Source organism: Octopus sinensis, linkage group LG30, assembly GCF_006345805.1.
Source record: "Octopus sinensis linkage group LG30, ASM634580v1, whole genome shotgun sequence".
Taxonomy (NCBI): domain Eukaryota; kingdom Metazoa; phylum Mollusca; class Cephalopoda; order Octopoda; family Octopodidae; genus Octopus; species Octopus sinensis.
Window position 1 is genome coordinate 14,370,895 of NC_043026.1, and position 12,500 is coordinate 14,383,394.

The 12,500-nt window shown below is 40.6% G+C and overlaps 1 protein-coding gene across 5 annotated transcripts in view; it reads right to left on the minus strand.

Annotated features, from left to right (window-relative positions):
* LOC115226513 (colorectal mutant cancer protein) overlaps window positions 1-12,500 on the minus strand; it is a 115,634-nt gene that overhangs the window by 63,391 nt on the left and 39,743 nt on the right. For 4 of the 5 annotated variants that reach the window (XM_036515034.1, XM_029797507.2, XM_029797508.2 and 1 more), the window contains one exon: window positions 2,184-2,297. In XM_036515034.1, the coding sequence (XP_036370927.1) occupies window positions 2,184-2,297 (114 nt within the window). Of the gene's footprint in view, window positions 1-2,183; window positions 2,298-4,036; window positions 4,046-12,500 lie in introns of all 5 variants that reach the window. The other variant, XM_036515036.1, reaches the window with a different exon arrangement.

A 12,500-nucleotide genomic window follows, 5' to 3' on the forward strand; every position in this document is an offset into this window, starting at 1 on the left:
ACCATCGTTATATAATTTTATAGCCACTTTTCCATCCATCCATCCATCCATACATACATACATACATGCATGATGGCCGTCCACTCGTGACCGAGGAAGACCATTGCCGACCTTCAGGAACATCGTGCGCTCTAGGACTAACTTATTATTTTGCATTTGCAGCCCCGTTGGTGGCTAATGAACCCTGCTCTTGACAAGCATACATGACTGCAAACATTGCAGACCAAGCTTTCCCCGTTCACTATACGAGCCGTGCGCTTTCAGCACAGCTCGCTTAAGTTCTTCATGCTGGATATGTGCTCTCTCAAAACTATCGGTCCCCTCCTTAACCTGCATACATATACTCTTTTTACTCTTTTACTTGCTTCAGTCATTTGACTGCGGCCATGCTGGAGCACCGCCTTTAGTCGAGCAAATCGACCCCGGGACTTATTCTTTGTAAGCCCAGTCTCTTTTGCCGAACCGCTAAGTAACGGGGACGTAAACACACCAGCATCGGTTGCCAAGCAATGCTAAGGGGACAAACACACTTATATATATACATATATACGACAGGCTTCTTTCAGTTTCCGTCTACCAAATCCACTCACAAGGCATTGGTCGGCCCGGGGCTATAGCAGAAGACACTTGCCCAAGATGCCACGCAGTGGGACTGAACCCGGAACCATGTGGTTGGTTAGCAAGCTACTTACCACACAGCCACTCCTGCGCCTATATAAAAAATTAAAAATAAATGTGCTCTTTTAAAGCCTAGCCAGGCTCATAGGTCTGGTTTCCCGATTTCTATGGCGTATGTGTTCCCCAGCTGGACGGGACGCCAGTCCATCGCAGCGTTACTCATTTTTGCCAGCTGAGTGAACTGGAGCAACGTGAAATGAAGTGTTTTGCTCAAGAACACAACGCGTTGCCCAGTCCAGGAATCGAAACCACAATCTTACGATCATGATGCTGACACCCTAACCACTAAGCCATGCACCTCCACACACACACACACACACACATATATATGAAAACTAGGTGAGTAGAATGTTCACAAGCCTAAATATTGACATGTAAACTGCATCCACAAAACACATATGGCAAATCTGTTGGTGGAGGTGTAAAATGTTACATTTATAACAGCGTCTGTTTCTCTATGTGTGTTACATACATACATAGGTACATGTATGTATGTAACACTTCATTTCACATTGCTCCAGTCCACTGCGTGGCACCTTAGACAAGTGTCTTCTACCACAGCCTCGGGCTGGCGAAAGCCTTGTGAGTGGATTTGGTAGAAACACTGCCAGATCAGACTGGGTCTGGTGCAGCCTTCTGGCTTCCCAGACCCCAGTTGAACCGTCCAACCCATGCTAGCATGGAGAGCGGATGTTAAACGATGATGATGATATATATATATATATATATATATATACACATACATACATATATATATATACATATATTGTTGATATCTCATATAGAGAAAGAGAAGAAAGGAAAGCATTTGTCTTGATTAAAAATGTGCTCAAATTACAGTTGGACAAAACTCTGCAAGTTAAAATCATTAAGAGCACCATCCTACCTGCTCTTGTATATTTAAGTGAGATACGGGCTCAGTAGTAGTAGTAGTAGCAGCAACAGCAGCAGAAATAGTAAGTAGAAGTTGTAGTAATAGTAGTAGTAGTAGTAGCAGAAAACACAGTAGTTATATGTAGTAGTAGTGGTGGTGGTGATGGTTATAGTGATAGTGGTTGTAGATGCAAGAGGATGGTAAGGCGTCAAGCTGGCAGAATCATTAGCACGCCGGGCGAAATGCGTAGCCGTATTTCGTCTGCCGCTACATTTTGAGTTCAAATTCTGTAGAGGTAGATTTTGCCTTTCATCCTTTCGGGGTCGATAAATTAAGTACCAGTTACGCACTGGGGTCGATATAATCGACTTAATCCGTTTGTCTGTCCTTATTTGTCCTCTCTGTGCTTAGCCCCTTGTGGGTAGTAAAGAAATAGGTATTTTGTCTGCCCCTACGTTCTGAGTTCAAATTCTGCCGAGGTCGACTTTGCCTTTCATCCTTTTGGGTGTCGATAAATTATGTAATAGTTACGCACTGGGGTCGCTATAATTGACTTAATCCCTTTGTCTGTCCTTGTTTGTCCCCTCTGTGTTTAGCCCCTTGTGGGTAGTAAAGAAATAGGTGTACTTACCTGAGCTTTGTTAATCTGCTTTTCCAGCATGTTCTTCTCCCCCGTGACATGTTGGAGACGGTTTGAGACATCTATTATTTCCTCCTTCAGTGAGGTCAGGGCGGCTAAATGGAGCTGAGGAAGATGAAAGACAGGGAAAAAAAAAACGTGTCAATAATACAATAATGTTGAAATTATCAAAAATGCAAAGGAAAATTATTGCGAATGGATGAATACAAACATACACTTGCGTCGGAAATTAATTAGCACTTCTCAAATTTCTACATTTTCTTACATTTTCTTAATTTAATTAACTTATTATCAGAAATGAACTCGTTTTTAATCAAAAATTTATTAAAACATATCCCAGCACACCACATAATTGTTATTAATCGTGAAATTTAGTCAATATCTTGTTGCTCCTCCTTTGGCAGCAATGACAGCTGCTACGCGGGTCGGCATGCTGTCTATGAGTGCCTGCAGGTACTGTGCAGGGATGGCCCCTCATGCAGCAAGAAGTGCCCCAAACAGCTTGTGTCGGTTCCTGTATTGCTGCACATTCAAATCCCTACCTAATCGACTCCAGAGGTTCTCAATAGGGTTCAGGTCAGGTGACTGGCCAGCACGTACTCCTCGCCACCAAAGAGGTATCCCGTACTATCCCAACGTACTTTGCGGCGTTGATGTTGCCTTCGACGGCATAGAGCCGCCCAACACCACTGTAGCTGAACGCCCCTCACACCATCAGACCACCCCCACCATGCTTCATGGTGAGCAAATCAAGGGTGCTAATTAATTTCTGACGGTAGTGTATATACATACAAAACTACATATATAACTGCATCCACCTACCTACACAAACATGTAAAAAATAGGCATCATCATTTTTGAAAGATTTATTTTTAGAAACCAAATAATGTCATTTAATGGAAGACCTACTTGTGAAGACCTGTTGAGACAAGTGAAAATCAAAATCGAAATCAATCAACATCAATGGAATTTGTAGATGTGATACCAGTGTTGGTGGCACCTAAGAGAACCATTCAAATGTGGCTGTAGCCAGCGCCACCCCAACTGGCCCCCGTGCCGGTGGCACGTAAAAAGCACTACTCGAGCGTGGCTGTTGCCAGCCTCGTCTGGCCTCCGTGCCGGTGGCACATATAAAGCATCATCCGATGTGGCTGTTGCCAGCCTTGTCTGGCACCTGTGCCGGTGGCACGTAAAAAGCACCCACTACACTCACGGAGTGGTTGGCATTAGGAAGGGCATCCAGCCGTAGAAACATTGCCAGATCAGACTGGAGCCTGGTGCAGCCTTCTGGCTTCCCAGACCCCAGTTGAACCGTCCAACCCATGCTAGCATGGAGAATGGATGCTAAACGATGATGATGATGATGAAGTTTGGCAGGTATATCTCCTCTAACAAGGGTTTTGAAATCCATGAGTGGCATCCAACAGTGGCAAAACTATCTGTATACACACACACACATATATATATGCATATCTTAGAGATACAGGTTTCATGCAATTCATTTTAATTGTGCCCAAGTTGAGTTATAGTTATCATACCTTATAATAAGTATTTACAATAACGGATGGTATTACTTGTATGTATATATATATATATATATATATATATATATATATATATATATATATATATGTGTGTGTGTGTGTGTGTGTGTGTGTAAAAGTAAAAAAATACAAACTGGGACAAGAACGCAAAACATTTAGGAGACGATACAAAAAACACGGACGGGACATTCGAAGCCTTCAATCTTCAGTCAAGAACCGGATCATCTTCGCAATTTCGGCTGATTAATCTTGAGATTGCTCCGACCTGGCCAGCCCCAAAGGAAAATCTAAGCCAAGCACATTAGATTCCTTGGAAGAAAGCCTCGAATGTATACAAAACAAGGATGGAAAACGGACGATGTTACACGAATAAAAATACAAAAATACGTAAAAACAATAATGATAATAATAACAACATATATATATATGTGTGTGTGTGTGTGTGTGTGTGTGTGTGTACACACACACATACACACACACGCACTCACTCACATGACAAATATATTTGTTCTTATGTGTATGTATACTTTTTTACTCTTTTACTTGTTTCAGTCATTTGACTGCGGCCATGCTGGAGCACTGCCTTCTAGTCGAGCAAATCGACCCCGGGACTTATTCTTTGTAAACCTAGTACTTATTCTATCGGTCTCTTTTGCCGAACCACTAAGTTACGGTGACGTAAACACACTAGCATCGGTTGTCAAGCAATGTTGGTGGGGGGGACAAACACGCACACACATATATATATATATATATATGACGGGCTTCTTTCAGTTTTCATCTACCAAATAATAAGTTTAACAACAGTTAGAAAATTCAAAGCTGTGACCTGAATCTAGGGGATACAAGATAAAACAGTTTGATAACACAGGATAAATGTTTGTCAAAATATCTATGGGGAGAAAGGATGTGTTTATTTTCAAATTCTGGGGTTCCTTTGGGGGCAGTCCTAGCAGCAATATTATTGACCCACTCTGTGAGTTTCATAAAAACGAACTGAAAATTTTTGCAGGAAGGAAAAGGAATCTAGGATTAAGAAAAACAATACTTTTGCACCTGCTACCTGGTTTTGGCAACAAGAATTAAGTATTCTTTATCAAGGAATGAATGAAAGTGTGTATGTATGTGTGTGTATGCATGTATGTATGTATGTGTGTAAAAAGTTAATTGCACAAGTAAAAATAGGAGACTTAATACGTGATATCTATACATGTGTGTTTGCATGTATATATATAATATATATATATATATATATATATATGTATATATATACATATATATACATATATATGTATATACATATACATATATGGTGGAAGCACTCCGTCGGTTACGACGACGAGGGTTCCGGTTGATCCGAATCAACAGAACAGCCTGCTCGTGAAATTAACATGTAAGTGGCTGAGCACTCCACAGACACATGTACCCTTAACGTAGTTCTCGGGGATATTCAGCGTGACATAGAGAGTGACAAGGCCGGCCCTTTGAAATACAGGTACAACAGAAACAGGAAGTAAGAGTGAGAGAAAGTTGTGGTGAAAGAGTACAGCAGGGATCACCACCATCCCCTGCCGGAGCCTCGTGAAGCTTTAGGTGTTTTCGCTCAATAAACACTCACAACGCCCGGTCTGGGAATCGAAAACCGCGATCCTACGACCGCGAGTCCGCTGCCCTAACCACTGGGCCATTGCACCTCCATATATATATATATATATGTTAGTAAATAAATGGAGTTGAACGCAGATGCTATTCAAATTCTTTTACTTTCGCCATATGTTTCAAAGACAACATTGGTTTTATTCCAAAGGAATAAATGGGGTAAAATGCAATCCTCTCATCAGGAAAGAAAGTGAGCCTATCTCAACAACAAGACATTATAACAATTACGATGACTGCCTAAATGATAAACAGAACGTTATTAAGTAGTTAAAAAAACCGTTGGTAGATTCGACATGAAAGGCAGATAGTAGGAAGAGAAGGGGTAAAGAAATAATAAGTAGAGAACAAATGAAGAGGTATATATTGGTTGAAAAAATGTTATATATACATCTGTACACACAAGCACACATCTATGTATATAAATGTGTGTGTGTGTGTATCTGGGATAATTATAGAAACTAAATTACAATTCTGAATTTCAAATATTAAATGATCAGATAATGATCAGACAAATTATTTTACCCAACAATATTGGAATATTCAAAATATAGCAATTATATCTAATCCAAAAATGTTGGTTAAGGTAATTTGCCTAGTTGCAGCTCAATTAATTCTTTAATTGAACATGAAACTTGTGATTACGGTGTATTTACAATAATGAATGGTATTACTTGTAGATATATATATATATATATATATATATTATATTAAATTAGAGATAAAACCAAATAAAAAACTTAAGCCAATACATAAGATTAATTAATTTATATTATTTAAATATATATCAAAATTATTAAAAAAGATAATTAATTGTGTTATATTAATTAATTATCTTTTTTAATAATTTTGATATATATTTAAATAATATAAATTAATTAATCTTATGTATTGGCTTAAGTTTTTCATTGTATGATTTGCCTAATAGTGGTTTTATCTCTAATTTAATATAATATAATATTTTAGTATAAAATCGGATTCAATCCTAAATCTGATTTTTCCCTGTAAGTTTGGATTTATACCCTAATATTTTATTATATATATATATATATATATGTGTGTGTGTGTACACACATATGCACTCACATCATCATCATCATCATCATCATTTAACGTCCGTTCTCCATGCTAGCATGGGTTGGACGGTTCAACTGGGGTCTGTGAAGCCAGAAGGCTGCTTCAGGCCCAGTCTGATCTGGCAGTGTTTCTACGGCTGGATGCCCTTTCTAACGCCAACCACTCCATAAGTGTAGTGGGTGCTTTTTACGTGCCACCCGCACAGGTGCCAGACAGAGCTGGCAGATGGCCACAGACGGATGGTGCTTTTACGTGCCACCGGCACAGGGGCCAGGCGAGGCTGGCAACGGCCACGAACAGATGGTGCTTTTGACAAATATATTTGTTCTTATGTGTATGTATACTTTTTTACTTGTTTCAGTCATTTGACTGCGGTCATGCTGGAGCACCGCCTTTTAGTAAAAGAGTAAAGAGTATATGTCACACTAACTTCTTTTAATTAATTCAAGTTTGTGGATGTGAGTTCAAATTTTGGTCCTGTCCAATGTAATCTTTTACACTGTGTGGAAGCACTCCGTGTTGGGTTTCGTCTCTCATTTATTCATTATATTTCATTTTCATTCATTAATGTGTTTGTCCAGACCGCAAGGCTCTTTGTACTGTCTATATGACAAATTTTATGAAATAAAGTAGCTTGCTTACCAACCACATGTTTCCGGGTTCAGTCCCACTGCGTGGCACCTTGGGCAAGTGTCTTCTACTATAGCCTCGGGCCGACCAAACCCTTGTGAGTGGATTTGGTAGACGGAAACTGGAAGAAGCCCGTCGTATATATGTATATATATATATGTGTGTATATGTTTGAGTGTCTGTGTTTGTCCCCCCCACCATTGCTTGACAACCGATGCTGGTGTGTTTATGTACCCTGTAACTTAGTGGTTCAGCAAAAGAGACTGATAGAATAAGTACTAGGCTTACAAAGAATAAGTCCTGGGGTCGATTTACTCGACTAGAAGGCGGTGTGTCCAGCATGGCCGCAGTCAAATGACTGAAACAAGTAAAAAGAGACCGATTGAATAAGTACTAGGCTTACAAAGAATAAGTCCTGGGGTCGATTTACTCGACTAGAAGGCGGTGTTCCAGCATGGCCGCAGTCAAATGACTGAAACGAGTAAAAGAGACTGATAGAATAAGTACTAGGCTTACAAAGAATAAGTCCTGGGGTCGATTTACTCTACTAGAAGGCGGTGTTCCAGCATGGCCGCAGTCAAATGACTGAAACAAGTAAAAGAGACCGATAGAATAAGTACTAGGCTTACAAAGAATAAGTCCTGGGGTCGATTTACTCGACTAGAAGGCGGTGTTCCAGCATGGCCGCAGTCAAATGACTGAAACGAGTAAAAGAGACCGATAGAATAAGTACTAGGCTTACAAAGAATAAGTCCTGGGGTCGATTTACTCGACTAGAAGGCGGTGTTCCAGCATGGCCGCAGTCAAATGACTGAAACAAGTAAAAGAGACCGATAGAATAAGTACTAGGCTTACAAAGAATAAGTCCTGGGGTAGATTTACTCGACTAGAAGGCGGTGTTCCAGCATGGCCGCAGTCAAATGACTGAAACGAGTAAAAGAGACCGATAGAATAAGTACTAGGCTTACAAAGAATAAGTCCTGGGGTCGATTTACTCGACTAGAAGGCGGTGTTCCAGCATGGCCGCATTCAAATGACTGAAACAAGTAAAAGAGACGATAGAATAATACTAGGCTTACAAAGATAAGTCCTGGGGTAGATTTACTCGACTAGAAGGCGGTGTTCCAGCATGGCCGCAGTCAAATGACTGAAACAGTAAAAGAACCGATAGAATAAGTACTAGCTTACAAAGAATAAGTCCTGCTTGGTCGATTTACTCGACTAGAAGGCGGTGTTCCAGCATGGCCGCAGTCAAATGACTGAAACAATAAAAGAGACCGATAGAATAAGTACTAGGCTTACAAAGAATAAGTCCTGGGGTCGATTTGCTCGACTAAAAGGCGGTGCTCCAGCATGGCCGCAGTCAAATGACTGAAACAAGTAAAAAGACCGATAGAATAAGTACTAAGGGCTTACAAAGAATAAGTCCTGGGGTCGATTTGCTCGACTAAAGGCGGTGCTCCAGCATGGCCGCAGTCCAATGACTGAAACAAGTAAAAGAGACCGATAGAATAAGTACTAGGCTTACAAAGAATAAGTCCTGGGGTCGATTTGCTCGACTAAAGGCGGTGCTCCAGCATGGCCGCAGTCAAATGACTGAACAAGTAAAAGAGACCGATAGAATAAGTACTGGGCTTACAAAGAATAGTCCTGGGGTCGATTTACTCGACTAGAAGGCAGTGCTCCAGCATGGCCACAGTCAAATAACTCAAACCAGTAAAAGAGACCGATAGAATAAGTACTGGCTTACAAAGAATAAGTCCCCGGGGTCGATTTGCTTGACTAAAGGCGGTGCTCCAGCATGGCCGCAGTCAAATGACTGAAACAAGTAAAAAGAGACCGATTGAATAAGTACTAGGCTTACAAGAATAAGTCCTGGGGTCGATTTGCTCGACAAAGGCGGTGCTCCAGCATGGCCGCAGTCAAATGACTGAAACAAGTAAGAGAACCGATTAATAAGTACTAGGCTTACAAAGATAAGTCCTGGGGTCGATTTACTCGACTAGAAGGCGTTGTTCCAGCATGGCCGCAGTCAAATGACTGAAACAAGAAAAGAGACCGATAGAATAAGTACTAGGCTTACAAAGAATAAGCCTGGGGTCGATTTACTCGACTAAAGGCGGTGTTCCAGTATGGCCAACAGTCAAATGACTGAACAAGTAAAAGAGACCGATAGAATAAGTACGGCTTACAAAGAATAAGTCCTGGGGTCGATTACTCGACTAAAAGCGGTGTTCCAGTATGGCCACAGTCAATGACTGAAACAAGTAAAAGAGAGACCGATAGATAAGTACTAGGCTTACAATAATAAGTCCTGGGGTCGATTTACTCGACTAGAAGGCGGTGTTCCAGCATGGCCACAGTCAAATGACTGAAACAAGTGAAAAGAGAGTAAAGAGAGTTTAGGTCTCCCTCCACACAGACTGTAGTTTAAAAAAAAGGAACACCAATCATGCTACTGCATAATTTAGTGCATCCACAGCGGTGTAGTGGTAACAAAACATAATAATCAGTTAAGACACACATTATCAAGACCATTATTTTCAATGGGTGCAACAACAGAGAGGATGCAATTATACACAGAATTTCAGATGTGCCCTTTCAAAAGAAGAATCCAGTCTCCAGAATACCTAAACTTTGGTCTTTCGATCAATGAATCCTGGGGGTCAAACACTGACATTTGTGGGACTGCATTTTCAGGACCGCTACTTTGATAATGGTAATAAAGGATGCTGAAGAGTAACAAAGCCCCGCCACCTATCCATAATCTCTTTATTCATGTTGATAATGGATGGAAGCACTCCGTCGGTTATGACAATGATGAGGGTTCCGGTTGATCCGAATCAACGGAACAGCCTGCTCGGGAAATTAACGTGTAAGTGGCTGAGCACTCCACAGACACGTGTACCCTTAACGTAGTTCTCGAGGATATTCAGCATGACACAGAGAGTTACAAGGCCGGCCCCTCAAATACAGGTACAACAGAAACAGGAAGTAAGAGTGAGAGAAAGTTGTGGTGAAAGAGTACAGCAGGGATCACCACCATCCCTGCCGGAGCCTCGTGGAGCTTTTAGGTGTTTTCGCTCAATAAACACTCACAACGCCCGGTCTGGGAATCGAAACCGCAATCCTACGACCGCGAGTCCACTGCCCTAACCACTGGGCCATTGCACCTCCCATGTTGATAATATAACCATAACACAGAGTACCTGAAATGCTAACTTGAAAATATTTAGTCTTGCCAAGTTTATGAGTATAGAACTCTTTACTCTCTTTACTCTTTTACTTGTTTCAGTCATTTGACTGCGGCCATGCTGGAGCACCGCCTTTAGTCGAGCAACTCGACCCCGGGACTTATTCTTTGTAAGCCCAATACTTATTCTATCGGTCTTTTTTTGCTGAACCGCTAGGTGACGGGGACGTAAACACACCAGCATCGGTTGTCAAGCAATGCTAGGGGGACAAACACAGACACACAAACACACACACATACATATATATATTTACATATATACGACAGGCTTCTTTCAGTTTCCGTCTACTAAATCCACTCACAAGACATTGGTCAGCCCGGGGCTATAGCAGAAGACACTTACCCAAGATGCCATGCAGTGGGACTGAACCCGGAACCATGTGGTTGGTTAGCAAGCTACTTACCACACAGCCACTCCTGCGCCTAATAACATATAAACTAGAACTTATTGTTACTCCCTAATATCAATTCTTAACCAATACTTGTAATGCAGTTCCAATAATTGGATGTGTGTGTTTTCACCAAAATACACTAATTGCCATAAATTAGAAGAATGGCTTTTTTTCCATGACTAGTTTACTCCTTAACCCTTTTGTTACCATATTTCTGTTGAGATGCTCTGTGCTTCTTCCAATTTCTTTAAATATAACAAAGAATTTACTAAAATAACTTAGTCATCATTCAGCTAGTGTTAGGAAGAAATTGTGACTAAGATTTGATAGAAGATGTCGATTCAAAACTTATAGAAACAAGACATATGTACTCAGAGCAAGAGCCGGTTTCAGCAGGTTTGGTAACGAAAGGGTTAACACTCAAGTTTTAATTCACTTTCAAATTATTTTAAGAAGTTCAAGAATATATATAAAACAATGTACTATGTAGGCACAGGAGTGGCTGTGTGGTAAGTAGCTTGCTAACCAACCACATGGTTCCGGGTTCAGTCCCACTGCTTGGCATCTTGAGCAAGTGTCTTCTGCTATAGCCCCGGGTCAACCAAAGTCTTGTGAGTGGATTTGGTAGACGGAAACTGAAAGAAGACTGTCGTATATATATATGTATATGTATGTGTGTGTTTGTGTGTCTGTGTTTGTCCCCCTAGCATTGCTTGACAACCGAATGCTGGTGTGTTTACGTCCCCATCACTTAGCGGTTCGGCAAAAGAGACCGATTGAATAAGTACTGGGCTTACAAAGAATAAGTCCCGGGGTCGATTTGCTCGACTAAAAGGCAGTGCTCCAGCATTGCTGCAGTCAAATGACTGAAACAAGTAAAAGAGTAAAAAAGAGTAAAGAGTATGTTCTATAATAGTTTCAAAGGGAAAAAATGTATTCACATTAACTCATTCCATTGTTCTTATTTAATATACCCGAATAAGATGAATATCATTTGCATACTTCAATTAGTAAATATTCTACAGTTATTGACTTGAGTACCTATCAATAGTATTACATTAGGCACCAGACTGCTGTGTAATTGGAAAACAATTCCATTTTTTTTTTACATGAAAGATAGCTTTTCAAGAGAAATGCAATAGTGTTCAATTAAACAGAATATACCTTCACACAAACACATACATTTGTGCATGTAATAATAAACGTATAAATATACGTACACTCACACATTTAAATTGTTACTATATGGATAATTCTTAGTAAGCAAAACTCAATCTGAAGACTATATAAATACATACATACATTTACACATTCGTACATACATACATAAATACATACAGACAGACATACATACGGACATACATACATACACACTCTTACTCTTTTTACTCTTTTACTCTTTTACATATTTCAGTCATTTGACTGCGGCCATGCTGGAGCACCGCCTTTAGTCGAGCAACTCGACCCCGGGACTTATTCTTTGTAAGCCCAATACTTATTCTATCGGTCTCTTTTGCCGAACCGCTAAGTAACGGGGACGTAAACACACCAGCATCGGTTGTCAAGCAATGCTAGGGGGACAAACACAGACACACAAACATAAACACACACACACATATATATATATATACATATATACGACAGGCTTCTTTCAGTTTCCGTCTACCAAATCCACTCACAAGGCATTGGTCGGCCCGGGGCTATAGCAGAAGACACTTGCCCAAGATGCCACGCAGTGGGACTGAACCTGGAACCA